Source organism: Lepus europaeus, chromosome 15 (genome assembly GCF_033115175.1).
Source record: "Lepus europaeus isolate LE1 chromosome 15, mLepTim1.pri, whole genome shotgun sequence".
Classification (NCBI taxonomy): Eukaryota; Metazoa; Chordata; class Mammalia; order Lagomorpha; family Leporidae; genus Lepus; species Lepus europaeus.
Genome location: NC_084841.1, coordinates 17066478 through 17083372, shown reverse-complemented (window position 1 = coordinate 17083372; position 16895 = coordinate 17066478). Strand labels below are relative to the sequence as shown.

General features: G+C 35.5%; 1 protein-coding gene across 2 annotated transcripts in view; it reads left to right on the top strand.

The window, feature by feature from the left end:
• CDH12 (cadherin 12) overlaps positions 1-12561 on the top strand; it is a 293010-nt gene extending 280449 nt beyond the window's left edge. For both annotated transcript variants that reach the window (XM_062211772.1, XM_062211771.1), the window contains 4 exons: positions 691-812; positions 3875-3992; positions 7568-7819; positions 12062-12561. In XM_062211772.1, coding sequence (XP_062067756.1) covers positions 691-812; positions 3875-3992; positions 7568-7819; positions 12062-12561 — 992 coding nt within the window. The remainder of the gene's footprint in view (positions 1-690; positions 813-3874; positions 3993-7567; positions 7820-12061) is intronic.
• Positions 12562-16895: the final 4334 nt, after the last annotated feature.

The window sequence follows — 16895 nt, the reverse complement described above, 5'->3', positions numbered from 1 at the left end:
TGTTTTTTCTGCTTTTTTATCACCAACAGTTAATTTCAAAATATATCCTTATTTTCCATAATATCTCACACTTCTACCTTTGATCTATTTTTGACTTTTATTTATGAAAAACCCTCTCTTCTTTGATATCTTCTTTATTTATCATCCTTTTCAGAAGGAAGCTTCTTGGAGAAATAAGCTCTTTACTTAGTGTAGGGTTAATCTTACCTGTATAGAGTTAAGTGAAAATAGATCTTTGTGAAAAATAAGAATGTGACTAGGAGAGGGAGGAAGAAGGGTGGAAGTGTGGGTGGGAAGGAAAGTAAGGTGAGAAGAATCAATGTGTTCCTAAATTTTTATATATGGAATGCACCATTTGTATACCCTAAATAAAAGGTTTCTAGGTTTAAAAAGATGGTTGAGTTTTCTACTAGAAAGACCCTGAACTCACTATAAAATATCAGCTAAATGGTGATGAGTTTCAGAGATGAGTACTAATGCACTGTGGTGTCCTGATATCTAATCTTTGATACCTCATTTATTAGTCTTTTCATCATTTTGTAGTTGGGATTTCCAGAACTTCCCATAAAAGAAGGATCTTTTCTATTCTATTTAATATTAATTTTTAAAATATGTAAATACTATTTATTGTGGAATCAATAACTGACCAAAATTTATAATTATCTCCTCTCTTTTTTATATTTTCAACAGGTAATCCATTATTAACCAGCAAAGTAAACATAGTGATTAATGTCCTAGATGTCAACGAATTTCCTCCAGAAATATCTGTCCCACATGAGACAGCTGTATGTGAAAATGCCAAACCAGGACAGGTATCTCATCAATATAATAAATTAATAGTGTATCAAGATACATTATACATTTTATTTTAAATTCCAAGTCTAGACATGAATATACATACATATATTTCTTTTTCTGGATCAGACGGCTTTCATAAGAGAATCATAACACTAACCCTTTGTGATTTAATGGTAGGCCTATGGATATGGAAGTAATATCACACACAGTAATGTTTAGGTTGCTTAGGAAAAGTCCCTGAGCTAATTAAAGACCTTTGATTGTGGAGTCTGCTGTTTTCCTACTTTCTGTGCATTTTTCAAAGAACTTTTCAGTACATACCCAATAAGCAACACTTCCAAGTACATTTTTTTCTAGCATATTTCTTGCTTTTCTAATGTACTTTCACAAAGGTTGCAAAAAATTTCCAAACTCATGGACAAAGTAAAGCTTCCTTTTCATTTGTCTTGAGGAAAACATCTGGGTTATTCAGAATATCTGAAATGCATTGTCTTTATCGAGTCAGTATGTCTCTGGGAGAATGTTCTCTTGGGTGCAAGTTATAAAGGAAGAAAGTATAGGTAAAAGACGTTGTCAATGTCTGAAGTTATTAGAGATCAAACTGATTTTCTTACCCTTGGACAAAGTCATGAGGAATCTGTTAGGTAGATTCTTGGGGGCTCTGTTCTAAAAAACAAAACAAAACAACAAGAAAAGAAACTGTTGGGCTTCGGGTATTCTACTCAGTAATGATTATGTAGAGAGCATAATCCTAAAACAGCCTTTTATTTATTAAGGTTTATTTATTTATTTGGAAGGCAGAGTCACAGAGAGGTAGAGGCGGCAGAGAGAGTGAGATCTTGCATCTACTGGTTCACTCTCCAGATGGCCGCACTGACCGGAGCTGTGGCGATCCGAAGCCAGGAGCCAGGAGCTTCCTCTGGGTCTCCCATGTGGGTGTAGGGGCCCAAGGACTTGGGTCATCTTCTACTGCTTTCCCAGGCCATAGCAGAGAGCTGGATTGCAAGTGGAGCAGCCAGGACTTGAACCAGCGCTCATATGGGATGCTAGCACTCCAGGCAGCAGCTTTACCCTCTATGCCACAGTGCTGGACCCCTAAAACAGCCTTTTCATTTTCAAATAATAGATTATGAGGGAATTTGGTGCCCTTTAAGCCCTAGCCATTGTTGCTCTGATTTAATGCTTAGGAACTTTCTTCCTTCATTTTATACACAAACCTCTATCTATCAATCGATTGATCCAGCTATCTCATATATCTACCTACATACCAATTTATCATTTATTTACCCTGTGTGTGTATAACCATCTGAGAAGGTAAATCAAAGTCATAGAAACAAATTTTAACTATGGTGTCCAAAAGTAACAGATAAGGGGCTGGCCGTGTGGTGTAGCTGATAAAGCAGCCGCCTGCAGTGCCAGCATCCTATATGGGCACCAGTCCGAGTCCTGGTTGCTCCAGCTCTCTTCTGTGGCCCTGGAAAGCAGTGGAGGATGGCCCGAGTCCTTGGGTCCCCGTACCTGCGTGGGAGACCCTGAAGAAGCTCCTGGCTCCTGGCTTCGAATCAGCGCAGCTCCGGCCATTGCGGCCAGTTGAAGAGTGAACCAGAGGATGAAAAGACCTCTCTTTCTCTCTCTCACTTTTTCTCTCTCTCTCTGCCTCTGCTCTCTATAACTCTGCATTTCGAATAAATAAATAATTCTTTAAAAAGTAATAGATAAATCTCAGGATTAGTATAATGAATCTAATGTCACATGATGCTTGCTTCACACACTGGGATTAGGATACTCTACTAACTAAAAGATCTCCCTATGGCAAATCCAAATTTGTGTGAGAGTGTGATCACCTGTTCTGTTATTCTGCTTCTCATTACCTTAAAATACTCGAGAAGAAGTTTTCTAAAAAGAAACGTTTATTTCAGTTGACAGATTAGAGATTATAGTTAAGAATCAGGCATAGTCTGGTGGCTGTTGAGCTTGATCATGGTGAGTGTGGAGGTATTATCACATTGTAGGATAGGAAGCAGAGACAGAGAACCCAGGTTCAACTTGAACACAAATAGTAACAATCAACTCTCTCAGGAGGACCACTCTGTGAAGGAAAGGCACCCCCAATCATCCTAAACAGCTCCCCCTGGAACCACCCCCTGGATGCCAAAATTACACCATGTCCTCACCTTGTCAGCCATTAAGACATCTGAGTTCTAATATATTTATGAGTTTGGGGGAGACAAGTCCACTGGCTGACATACTTCCATCATTCTCTCCCTTATACTCTTCCCCAAATTATGTATGATGTACAGATATTGGGCATGTTAATGTAAACATGCCTCAAAGCCATTCTGATTTGCTTACCTATGTAGTGAATTATAAAATTTCACAGTTTTTGTCTCACAGTTTATCTTTTTTTAAAAATTTTAAGAACTTCTTATTGAAATACCAGTATTTTAATGACAAGATACACAACAACTTGGGGAACAATTTAGAAAAAGTTTAAAATAGGGAAAATAGTGCTTACTGTTTTAAAAACTGTGAAAACACAATCTTTGTTACCATACAATGGGGGAAAATAAACATAACAAGAAAAGCAGATCTACATCCCTTATATTCTCTCTTTCCCATCATTTTATTTATTTATGAAAATAAAACTCATTCTCCCAAACATAACCACTAAAATTTTGCCCTTGCAAGAGTTTTTAGATAATGAAATTTTTTTTGTTTACAGTAAGCATTTTCATTTTTAGGTTAGAAAGCACTTATTTCATCTAATTTAAAATGCAAGTGAGTACATTTTAATTTCATTTTGCTTATTAGTGAGAATTCTCAGTGCTGGTAAGCTTTTTAGTTATGCAAATATTGGTTTGGAATTAGCCTATGTCCTGTAATTGCTCCTGATGTTGTTACCTGTAAATGTTTTGAGATTTATTTATGTGTATAAATAATTGGGCCACTGATATTGATTCAAAAATGTCATTTCTGTCTCCTTGCATGCTTCATTAAATAAACTGATTTACCTGGTGTGTAAAGTCCTCCTTGAAACTGATGCCTGACTTCAAGTTTAATCTCAACTTTGTTTCAGATAATTCAGATAGTCAGTGCTGCAGACCGAGATCTTTCACCTGCTGGGCAGCAATTCTCCTTCAGATTATCACCTGAGGCTGCCATCAAACCAAATTTTACCGTCCGTGACTTCAGAAGTAAGTATAACCATGTAGAGATTTGTCTCTTATCATATATCTTCGTCAAAGAGCACAGAGAAGGAAATCAATGCTTTTCCTAAAAGCACTCAATGTTGTGAAAATAAAAATTCACATTCAAAAAGCCCAAAATTCTATAGCAATGTTAAAATATTTAATCTATATAGACTGTATCTAATAAGACAGGTAACTACCATTAAAAAATGTGAACAGTCTTAATGGGCCAAGCAAATAACAGGATCTCTAGGAAATTGAATGTCTTCCCTGTTACAAACGTATCATTTGTCTCACACCCAGTTATTTGCTCATATAAATGGGTACCTGTATAATAACTTTTATTTGAATAGTACAGTCCAGAACAAGTTAAGAATGTGAACATTGTAATCAGACTGACACAGACTTGTGTTACTACTCCATACTACCTAAATTGTAGAATCTAAACATTTAATAAAATTATATGTATATGAAACCTTTAACAAATGTCTAAAATATATTACTGTCAATATAAATTTAGTTTCTACCTCTGCACCCTTGTTATAGTTACTTGCCTATTAACAATACTACTTTCACCACTACCACTGCTACTGATGATATTATTACATATGCTACTACTGCAGCCTTCACCAAAAATATAAAGAACACTAGAGTAGAAATAAAGAGTTTTCTTAATATATGAAGAGGTATGTGTTGATAAGCCTGTCTTAAATTAAAACTATTCTAAATGGAAAATACTTTTCAATCACCTAACCTAACATTATAGCTCATCCTAGTCTACCACAAACATGATCCAGATGCTTATGTCACCCCACAGTTTGTCAACATTGTCTAGTGAAAAGCCTATTTCATAATGAAAATGTCAAATATCTTATGAAATTTAATGAATATTGCACTGGCAGTAAAAAAGAAGAATAGTTATATGAGTTTTTGTATCATTGTAAAAATTTTTTAAAATCACATATTGGACCATTATAAATCAGGGACTACTCTGATGTTATTAGTCCTAAGACTGTAAGTATTTTATCTTCTCTAGGTTTCCATGTTCTTCAAAATAAAGACTAAAATAATCAATTTTATATTTTGTGCAATGAGAAGCTGATTTTTCATTAATTATGCTATTATAAGAACAAGTGAGTAAATCATGCTGTGATGCTAATGATGGTGACAATTGACCTGAGTCAAAGATGCTTTGGGAAAACTTAGTTTGCTGTCAATAATTATGGGGGGAAAATCATAGCCCTCACATTTTCTCATCAATGTGAGTTGAATATGATTTGTTGAAATAAAAAATGTGAGAAGTGGCTGAAAATGAAACAGTGCCCCAGATTTGAGGTGCATTATGAAGTGACTATGTGTTTTATCATAGAACACTAGAATACTTTTGAGAATAGGCGACATTAACAATTTTAAATCATAACAACACTCATTAAGCAGGATTGTATGAGGCAACTTGGACCACGTGATATCGCTATCTATAAGCCATTTAAATGGATAATAATTTGAATACAGTGATGTTATGACTTCAAACGGTTTCAGCACGTGTATAGATGTTCAGATTTGCATTTCTTGAACAGCAGTTTGGAAGCTGTCTGAAAAAGACACAACAGGGAGATAAGACCAGAGCAGGTAGCATGGCAAAGGTGAGTCTTAGATCGGAAGCAATCACTGTGAGGTTGAAGATAAGCAGATGAAGATAGAATGATAGGGCTTGATATTAGATTCTCCAGATTCAACGTGTGACTTCCTGATCCTAGGCTTAGGCAAGTAGGAAGGTAGTTTTACCATCCATTAAAAATAAGCACTGGCTGTTTTCTACCATTAATCTTTGCTGGAGGATCTATATCAGAATAATCTTGAGACTATGAACTTGATATTTTGCCTCATAGAAGAGTGTTTTCTCAATGGCTGAATTTGTGCATGATGCAAAATTTCACCTGTCATTTACTGTGTTCCCTGTCTTTAACATAGAATATATTTGTAAGTGCAAGTTTGTGTGAGGGTGAGCGTGTGTGTGTGTGTGAATGCATGCACGTGTGTGTGTAAAGAAAGAAATTTAAGAATGGAAATGAGATCTAAACTTTCTTTATTCTAATTATGATACACAAAAAATTGGATAAGGTCAGTTCTCAATACATATTCACTTTAAAATTAGCATTAAAATGAGATTGGTCTGCCTTTTGACATCAGTTGAGTTTAATAATATCAAATTCCATCTTTCTCTATGTGAAAACAGACCAGACCTTCTATTTCTATTAGTCATTATGATCCTGATTATGGATTTTAAACCTGACTGTTCCTTTTCTCCAGCCTCAGATAGTTAACCATCAATTCTTGAAGATCTCGACAGTACTTCAGCTAGTCTCACTTTCTTAATCCCTCCCGGTATTACAGGTATATGGCCTTGCTAGCTCTCATTGGGAATATTGGAGTAGATATCTGGCATGTTGGTGTTTCGATTTTCAATTTTAAAAACTCCACCCTGATATAATAACAAATTAATCTTATCATAGAAAATCATAATTATATTACATAAAGTATTCTCATCAGTAATTTTTATTGCAGTGAGTATAGAAAAGCTTCCTAATTTTTTTTTAAAGTCTACAGATAGAAGAATGGGATATGATTGAAATAGTAGCATGTTTCTGTCAGAACTGTTGTATTATAATGAGTAATATGCTTTTCTAATTTTTTATCAATTTGCAAATGAGTAGAGTCAATGGCTATCATAACTACACATTGGTATATTTCTGGAAGCAGCAATATTCTGGAAGTTACTTTAATAAAGCAAAAAATGAAACTGTAGAATGAATGAAATTAGATTTCAATTTCTGTTCTTGTGTTTGAAACAAAATAAATCAAGCATAAATATATTCAAAATAACACTTTCAATAGAATTATCAATTGTATTTATGTAAAAGTATTTTGGATAATTTGTATTGCCTTATAAATTTTAAATGTAGATTAATAAGAATTATAGTGAGGTGTTTTATAATGAGATTAAATGTAGATTTATTATAGCAAATTAGTTATAATTCATAGCTTTTAAAAGTTTTAATGTCAATATTTTAACACATTTTATTTTCCTTTTATGCATATATACAAATATTTACATAGATATGACTCACAAAGAGATATATACACATTTATTAATGGATCCAAGTTTAATATGAGGTTTTCAATTGATTTTTAATGTATTTTAAAGTATAAGTTCTTATGTAATCTATTTTACAGATTTATATTTTGGAATTCACAAAAGTACTTTTTTTCTCAGTGAAATTTTCATGTCAGGAAAAAAAATCATTCAACAAAATATGTTTCTTGTCTTGTAAATCATTTTACATTCTTTCTGAATAGAAAATTTAACTCTTACAGCAGACAAAATAAGTGTTTTTCTTTCCCTAAATATTATTTTGATACATTTTGACATATTTCATACTGATAAAAGAAAAAATTAAAATAGGGATGTGTGTTGTGTTTTGTGATTCAAGATGAGCTTCCTACTGGTTGGGTGATATCAATTTTAAGACCTGAAATGAAGCTCAGAGTAACCCTGTTATCACAAATGTCGTGTTTTGCAGACAACACAGCTGGAATTGAAACCCAAAGAAATGGATACAGCCGCAGACAGCAAGAGTTGTATTTCCTCCCTGTTGTAATCGAAGATAGCAGTTATCCCGTCCAGAGCAGCACAAACACAATGACTATTCGAGTTTGTAGATGTGACTCAGATGGTACCATCTTATCCTGCAACGTGGAAGCAATTTTTCTACCCGTAGGACTTAGCACTGGGGCTTTGATTGCAATTCTACTCTGTATTGTTATACTATTAGGTTAGTTTCTAGATTAATAACATTCTTTGTCTCTCTTCCTCCCTTCCTATTCTCTTTCTCAGACCCTTATATCTGTCTCTACTCTGTCAATCTCCCTCCTCAATTTACCATATAAATCTATTTTTCTTCAATGAGATGTCATATGTGCACCTAAGAGAGCCTATATTATCTTTTATTAGTTTTGATTGCATTTCATACCTCACAGACATACAAGGGTACTTCAAAATGCTGGTGGAAAATGGAATTAAAATATAAATTTATTTCAGTGCAAAAATTTAAAATCTATGCATAGTATTTTCCTAATATATATGTTCATAATGCTCATTTCCACATGTTTTTGGAGACTCTTTATGTATTAGGAATAAATAAATAATATCAACAAAAATACCAAAAGCATGTTCAAATGCTAGAGGGTTTTCAAGTAATAACAGTTTGTGGCCCTTGTCACAGTGAAATTTTCTGTAATAAATAATCACTAACAATAATAGTTTCTCAATTATATTTATATCCTAGTAATTCCTACTACCTAAAGAGAATGAAAGCAAAGAGAAAGGACAGGAGAGAAACAGAATTTTTTTTTAATTAAACTTTTATTTAATGAATATAAATTTCCAAAGTATAGCTTATGGGTTACAATGGCTTCCCCCCTCCCATAACTTCCCTCCTGCCCGCAACCCTCCCCTTTCCCGCTCCCTTTCCCATTCCATTCATATAAAGATTCATTTTCAATTATCTTTATATACAGAAGATCAGTTTAGTATATATTAGGTAAAGATTTCAACATTTTGCCCATATAGCAACATAAAGTGAAAAAACTACCGTTGGATTACTAATTATAGCATTAAATAGCAATGTACAGCACATTAAAGACAGAGATCCTACATAATTTTTTTTCAAATTAATTAATTTTCTATGCCATTTCCATTTTAACACCAGGTTGTTTTTTTTCATTTCCAATTCTCTTTATATACAGAAGATCACTTCAGTATATAATTAGTAAAGACCTCATCAGTTTGTGCCCACACAGAAACGCAAAGTATAAAAATACTGTTTCAGAATTGAAAATGAATCTTAATGTGAATGGAAGGGGAGAGGGAGCGGGAGAGGGGAGGGTTGCGGGTGGGAGGGAAATTATGGGAAGGGGAAGCCATTGTAATCCATAAGCTGTATACTGGAAATTTATATTCATTAAATAAAAGTTAAAAAAAAATACTGTTTCAGTACTAGTTATAGCATCACTTTGCTTTAGACGACACATTAGGGACAGATCCCACATGGGGTGTAAGTACACAGTGACTCCTGTTGCTGACTTAACAATTTGACACTCCTGTTCATGGCGTCAGTAATCTCCCTAGGCTCTAGTCATGAGTTGCCAGGGCTATGGAAGCCTTTAGAGTTCGCTGACTTTGATCTTATTCCGATAGGGTCATAGTCAAAGTGGAAGTTCTCTTCTCCCTTCGGAGAAGGGTACCTCCTTCTTTGATGGCCCCGTTCTTTCCACTGGGATCTCACTCACAGAGATCATTCATTTAGGTCTTTTTTTTTTTTTCCATGATATCTTGGCTTTCCATGCCTGCTATAGAGCCCATGAGAGAAACAGAATTTAAAAGGGCCCAGAAATTTATTCTTATTCTGTTATAGTTCCAGCAAGAAACAATTCTTCTATTTTCTCCCACATTTCCTAACATCAAAATACTAACCATTCACCTAGAATAGAAAAAAAAATGACTGATATGTCTTGAAGCATTGCAACAGAAAGAGATTGAAGCATATGGATTTCGTAGCATCTTGGTGAGAAGGAAGATAAATCTACGTTGGACTTTCCCTCTTCCATCACCTCTGCTCATTTTCTTCATCTCATTTATTTATTAATTGCCAGGAACACACAAGTAATGAGATTTTCTGTTCTGTCAGTCATTCCTTTTAAATCAAATTGCAATAGACATAAAATTGGACACTGTGAAATCAGTTTATATGTGCATATTTACTATTTAACCAGAAAATATCTAGATAAATGGAGATGCACACATTTTTCTCTAGGAATCAACATTTTATTTTTTAGAGTTTTATTTGTTCATTTGAAGGCCAGAGTGATAGAAACAGATGGAGAAAGAGAGATCTTCTATCTGCAGTATCACTGAAGTCCAGAGCCTAGAACTCCATTTGGCTGTCATCTGTAGATTCCAAAATGGATTAGCAGGAAACTGGATCAGAAGTGGAGGTGGGACACAATCCTAGGCTTGCTATTTTGAGATACAGGTGTCCCAAGAGGTAGCTTAACCCCCTGCACCACAACTCCCTCCTTGAAATGAAAAATTAAAAAAAATAGTATGTAAGTTATAAAGTATTTATAAAGGAAGTTGTCATGTAACAGTTCATTGAGAACATTCCATGAATCAGAAACTCATGCTGGATTAGAGGGTGAGATTCTTGTCCCATTTTCATGATGTAGATAGGAGTATTGATTCTGCATGAAACTTTGGCATGTAGAACAAACAATTCATTATGATTTTATCAGTTATAATAGATTGCACCTGGCATCTGTTTGTGTTTAATATATAAACCTTAGAAGAGCACATTCAAAATAACATTCTCAAATATGACATTGAACATGAACAGTTAAATGTTTGAAACAAGTGCTTCTCTATCATATTTTCTCTTCTCTAACAGCTCAACCCCGGAATACTTCCATATAAACCTAGCAAGACTTGCCCTGTTCTAAATGTTCTCCCTTGGCCTCTTTGCTTCTCCCATAGTGCAGCAAATAACATTTTCCAGTCATCACTGCCACACACTGTCATCTGCCTGCCACTCATTCATCCAAATACTTCCTGAAAGTCCAGATTGCATTGGCACAATGTGGACGTTGTGGATCTGCTGCTACATAGCTATGAACAGAAACATTTTCTTGCCAGGAGGCCTTCATAAAGCTCCATCTATTCTTTGTCCCTTTGCCCAGTCTCAGGCTCCTTTTGATCTTTGAACTTGTTCTCAGCCATTTTTAATCCCTTCTTGGGGTGATAGCAAACTTGGGAATTTGGTGGTGCTCAGTTATTTTTTAGGTGACCCTTAGACACATCAAACTAATGCATTTCTCAGCCTTGGCAACACTGCAATCACATATCTGCCCTGCTTTGTATCAGACCCGCAGTCTCTTGCATGCTGGCTCTGTGATCCAAGAAGTCTCGGCAGTTTTGGGAATCCTTGAAACTTCATTGGAGTGTTGGGTGCCAAACATCTCTCTAAGATCCATCCTACAAAGTCCTTCCCAGGTCTCCTTCCTCCATCCTGTTCTAATTTTGGAAGAAGTAGAAATAAATATATGTTCATGTACATTAATTCTTTTGCAAATTTCTAATTTTACACCAGGGCTCTTCCAGATTCTGCTGTGGTCAAACACTGTAGCAGTCATCTGGTGGCTGTCGCTGTGCAGGATAGGGACTATCTCAAGCAAATCTGAGCCTTGACTTCATTGTTGCTATCTTCACCCACCAGCCCCTAGGAGAAACAAATACCATGCTCTGATAGACAACTTTTAAAAAAGCTTTGTTTATGAATCAACTAGGAGGAGAGATTTCATTAATGAAGGTACAATAATTAGCTATTTCAAAATATTACTTTGTTTTGTGGAGATAACCCAAATTGTAGGCATTTGATTTCAAAAATATTCCAATATTGCTGAACACAGAATTAAAATAGAGGTTTAAGTTGATTCAATACTTAAGAAATCAAGCTTTGCAATTCTATATTATCCTTCCTTTTTCCTCCTTCCTTCCCTTCCTATTTCTCTCTTTCTTATTTGTTGCTTTAAGAAGTGACTGTGATAGTAAATATTGCAATTAATTTCATTAGAAATACAAATTTCTAATTCATAATCAAGAATGTTATAATTAAGAAATTGACTGTGAATGATGTCTAAGTTAGATGATATAATTAATATTCAAACCTTGTTACACCCACTCAGCACTCTGTATTATTTAAATATTGTCATTTTTTCCCACTTTAGTAACAGATCACCTGACCCTAACACATTTAATATAATGCTGCAATTATTTGATTTAAAAAATTTTGGTATGGATTTTGTCAGTTATAATTTCCAAAAAATATAAGTATATATTTCTATTGATTATGGTATCCTTAATTTGAAAATAGCAAGCTCTGATGAATTGCAGTTTTTAAGAAGCTATGAACTGGCACATCCAGTGTCTAGTCTCAAATTGCAATGTTTTTGTCTTGCTTTAGCCATAGTTGTGCTGTACGTAGCGCTGAGAAGGCAGAAGAAGAAAGACACCCTGATGACCTCGAAAGAAGACATCAGAGACAATGTCATCCATTACGATGATGAAGGAGGTGGGGAAGAGGACACCCAGGCCTTCGACATCGGGGCTCTGAGGAACCCTAAAGTGATTGAAGAGAACAAAATCCGCAGGGATATAAAACCAGACACCTTCTGTTTACCTCGGCAGAGGCCGCCAGTGGAAGACAACACAGACATAAGGGATTTCATTAATCAAAGGCTGCAGGAAAACGATGTGGACCCAGCCGCCCCGCCCTATGACTCCTTGGCCACATACGCCTACGAAGGCAGTGGATCGGTGGCCGAGTCCCTCAGCTCCATAGACTCGCTCACTACCGAGGCCGACCAGGACTACGACTATCTCACAGGCTGGGGGCCGCGCTTCAAAGTTCTGGCAGACATGTTTGGTGAAGAGGAGAGTTATAACCCTGATAAAGTCACCTAGAGGAGACGCGAGGGCTGCAACACGGCGGAACAGAGGAGTCAACAAAGGAAAGAAAACCCAAAAGAAATTTCACACACAGACACCACAGACACACACACACTCACCGCCCCAAGATGCTTTACAGGATCTTATTCCTTTGACTGTCTGACTTCTAGCAAGTTGCTCTATTTATCATATTTGTCAGGTTTTTTGTCAGGGTTTTTTTTTCTTTTTTTGGTTTATTCTGCCTACATGAGATAAATCCTATAACATGTACTTGCTTTGTTTGGTTTTATTATTTCAGAAACACACTGAGAGCAGCTCAGGCCTATACATACACTTTCCTGACATGACAGCCCAGAACGGAGCTCACCATGTGGCATCACGGTGGAAGAGTGTTAGATTTTTCTTAATTCCACTAAAGTGCCTATTGAAACTCTTACCATTTCAAGTGGTGTACGCTACACTCTGCCGTGGTGGCTGGCCGGATGCAGGATAGAGAGGAACAAAACAAAGACAGCGTCTTCGCATGAAGGAGCAATAGCAGCACGCGGACTCTTGCCATTCCTTCCAGAAAACAAGACGACAACTTTCCGAAATCCATCTTCTTACAAGCTTTTCCTTCTTTTTTAAACTGTATACCTAAACGTACTTGTTTTTCCTACCCTTTCAGAAAGCAGAAATAAATGCATTCATATCAAATTCAATATGTAAGTCATGAATTCTGAAAGCAATGTTTGATCTTAACATTACTTCATCCTGAAAGTGTTCATTAAACATTACTTTTTATCCAAAAAAATTAAGGAAATAGGAAAAAAATCCCTCTTTCTAAAGAGAAGCCTCAGGACACAAATGCCACATTAAAATAAATATTGGTTTTGTTTAACACTGCATTGTTGTGTGGGAAATTGGTTTTAAAAATCACCAGACCATTTAAGCTTTCAGTCATAAATAAAATTGCAAGTTGTGCGTCTGTGAAAATTTCTGGGGGGAACAAATCGCCATTTACTTTAAACAGGGGAAGAAAAATATTGTTCCAAAGCTTCTCAGACTTTCTTCCAATTGAATTAATCCTTGATGAGGAATGGAAATAAAATGCATATCAAGAAATGCCATGAATTTATAACATGTCTAAAATATTTATTATATGTAATGAAAACAATAAAAATCAGGGAATACAGAAAATCCAAAGCAACGACTAAATCATAAAATGTACAAAAGTGCAAAATCAGGCAACTTACTGACTTAACTAACATGGGTTCCAGCTCTGTGAACATCATTATTCTATGAGAAGTCAAAGCTCTTTTGTGACTCATTTACAAAAATCCTAGTAAATGCATCTCCCTTGTAAAGACCTTTTTAATTAGATGTAAATTTCTTTGAAATCATAGATCATATGAGTATTTAAGTAAACCAGTCACATATTACTTTTATGTAGATTGTGCACTATCTAGAAACACAAAACAAATGTGGACTAAATAGAAAGCAATATATTTCTCAATTTCATGACAGTTCAAGTAACTACTAAAATATTGATACTATGTATATGGATAAAATCAGAGTTGTTTAGGTCCACCCTGAAGATATAGTCAATATCTGTGCATATTTATGAAATATTGATCCATGTATGCATATGTAATATCTGCAAGATTGCAAAGGAAGATGCATACATGGAAAAACAGGTAAAAGCATTGATAACATTGGCAAATTATTTTCAGCTCTATTCTTTCACAAACATTTGTTTAAAACTGTCTGACTAAAGATTACGCTGTGGCAGTGGGGCCATTTGAATCTGCATCTCTCATCCTTTTCTTTGCCACCATCCAGTTGCATACTCTCCTGCCTATCAAGAATGGCTGCTGAACTTGTTTTCCTCCACTGATAGCCCCAGTTTTACTTTTGATTCATCCCTTGCAGTTGCATTGCAATATTCATGGAGTGCAATCATTTGCAGTAAAACACACTTTGGAAGATATGTCATTTTTTTAAAAAAAATAATTATGTCATAACCATACTGGAGAGGACATTTTAGGCAACTTCTGGGTTTGTCCAAGCAACATGATGCACTATGAAAGGAGGTACTCCTCCAATACCAGTGCTATAGACAAAAGGCTTCTTGTTAGGAACTATTACATTTTGCATTGTGCTAAGAATCTATCTCTTCCTGCAGTCATGCAACAGCAGCAGTAGTGGTGGCATTAAAGAAAATAAAACATTGGGGAGGGAGAAGTCATTTCAAAGCACATGACTTAGCAAAACTATGAAACTGACAAATATTTTCACCAAATGTATAGATCTTCAGTACCTGTTTTTATCTTTCAATATCATTGCATTGCTAAGGCTTCAGTATCAAAGAACTACAGACTGTGTCTTCTAAAACAGAAATTTATTTCCTCACAATTGTTCGGGCTAAAAGGCCAAGATCAAGGTGTCAGTAGCTTTGGCTTCTTCTGAGAGCTTTCTCCTTGGTTTGTCATAGTGTTGCCTCTGAGCTTAAGTTCCGTGTCACTTACAAGGACACCAATGATACTGGATTTACACCTATACATAGAACCTCTTTAAGCTTAATTATCTCTTTAAAGGCCTTGTCTTTGAGCACAGTCACATTTTGAGGTACGTGTGTGTTAGGAGGAGACATGTTCAGCTCACAACAACCACATAGATGTTGGCAGCATTTTTTTTCCAAGAAAACATTTCATGCACAACATTCAAGCAAGAAAATAAATGTGCAGAAAAAAAAAAAAACCCTCAAATGGAAACAATTTCAGGTAAATCGAGAACCAGAGGAGTGATAACATGTAACATGAAAACAATTCTTTTGGTGCTTGTAAATGGGAAGTGTGATGGATATCTTCTATGCTATGGCAAGCACTGGGCCTAGTTGTTAATACTTGCATTATTGTAGGATTCTTTTTTATTGATAATGACACAGTTCCCGGCCTTCATTCAACCATTGAGCAATACAAAAAGTGTTTATGATTTGTAAGAGAACTTTTGCTATTAATAATTACAACATACTTTTCTTATTGCCTTGCATGTTTACCTTTACAAAAGTATATATTAAATGCAATTTATGAATCCTATTTATACATTTTAAAAATATCACCTTTAATTGTATTCATTGAAGTAGCAGACCAACACATAAGAGTGGAACAATGTGATTGTATCCTAGGAATAACCTAAAATTGCTTTTGTACCAAATTCTATGTCTGATGAGAAATGTCATATTGGAAAACTTCATACATAGTCCTCCAGTGTTCTATTCCTTATGGTAAAATTAATTTGTTGCACTTAGTATTGATAAAATTTCCTCCAAGATTTCTTGATTCTTAAATTCTAGTTATAATCATATGTAGTCCATTAAATAATTTACATAAAATGATTGCATAAAACATGATTACGTAAGTTCAGAGATCTTTAAAACCTAAGGTAAACAGCAAATCTTTGAATTATGGATTTGCCTGATCATACTCTAAAACTAACCACTTTTACCATATGAAATAAACCTTGCATTACTGAAGTGTAGATATCAAAATTATTCAGCAAAGTCAAATGGAAGAGAGAAGGAAAGAAGTGACAAAATAATTACAGCCCAGATCTTGAGTTGCAGACTTTCGCCAAATGATACAAAGTTCAGAAAAGCTGTGCTATTCTCTGCAGAAATCCCTGGAAACATTCCAACACCAATCGCATAAAAATTGGGACTCAGCCCCAGTTCACTTCCTCAGAAAAGAAGAATATGAGATTGCACCCTTGTGGCTTGAAACTCCCTTCCCCCCCTCACCTAAAGCATAGTTTTAGAGGGTAAATGATTCATTTGCAATTATTTTTTTCCTCAGTATTTTGAAGATATCTTTCTATGATATGCTAGTATTTAACCCAGATAGGGACACAGAAGAATGGGTGTGTCTCTCCTTCCTCTCTGTGTGATGAGATTTTTGCATACATTTTTTCTTATCCTCATTGTTATATGATTTCACAAAATGGATCTTTGGTCATTAGTGGTTCCTTCCTACATGGGGCTTCTGAATTTTCAGTTCTCAGAGGTTTCCTTGTACTAAATTTATGATAGTTTCCTACCCTGAATTTTTCTGTTCTCTGTGAGCTTTTGTTTTAAAGGATTTATTTATTTATTTGAAAGTCAGAGTTACACACACAGAGGAGACGTACAGAGAAAGAGAGAGAAGTCTTTCATCTCAGGCTCACCCCCAGTTGGCCGCTCCGAAGCCAGGAGCCAGGAGCTTCTTGCAGATCTCCCACATGAGTGCAGGGGCCCAAGGATTTGGGCCATCTTCCATTGCTTTCCCAGACCATAGCAGTGAGTCAGATTGGAAGTGGAGCAGCTGAGACTTGAA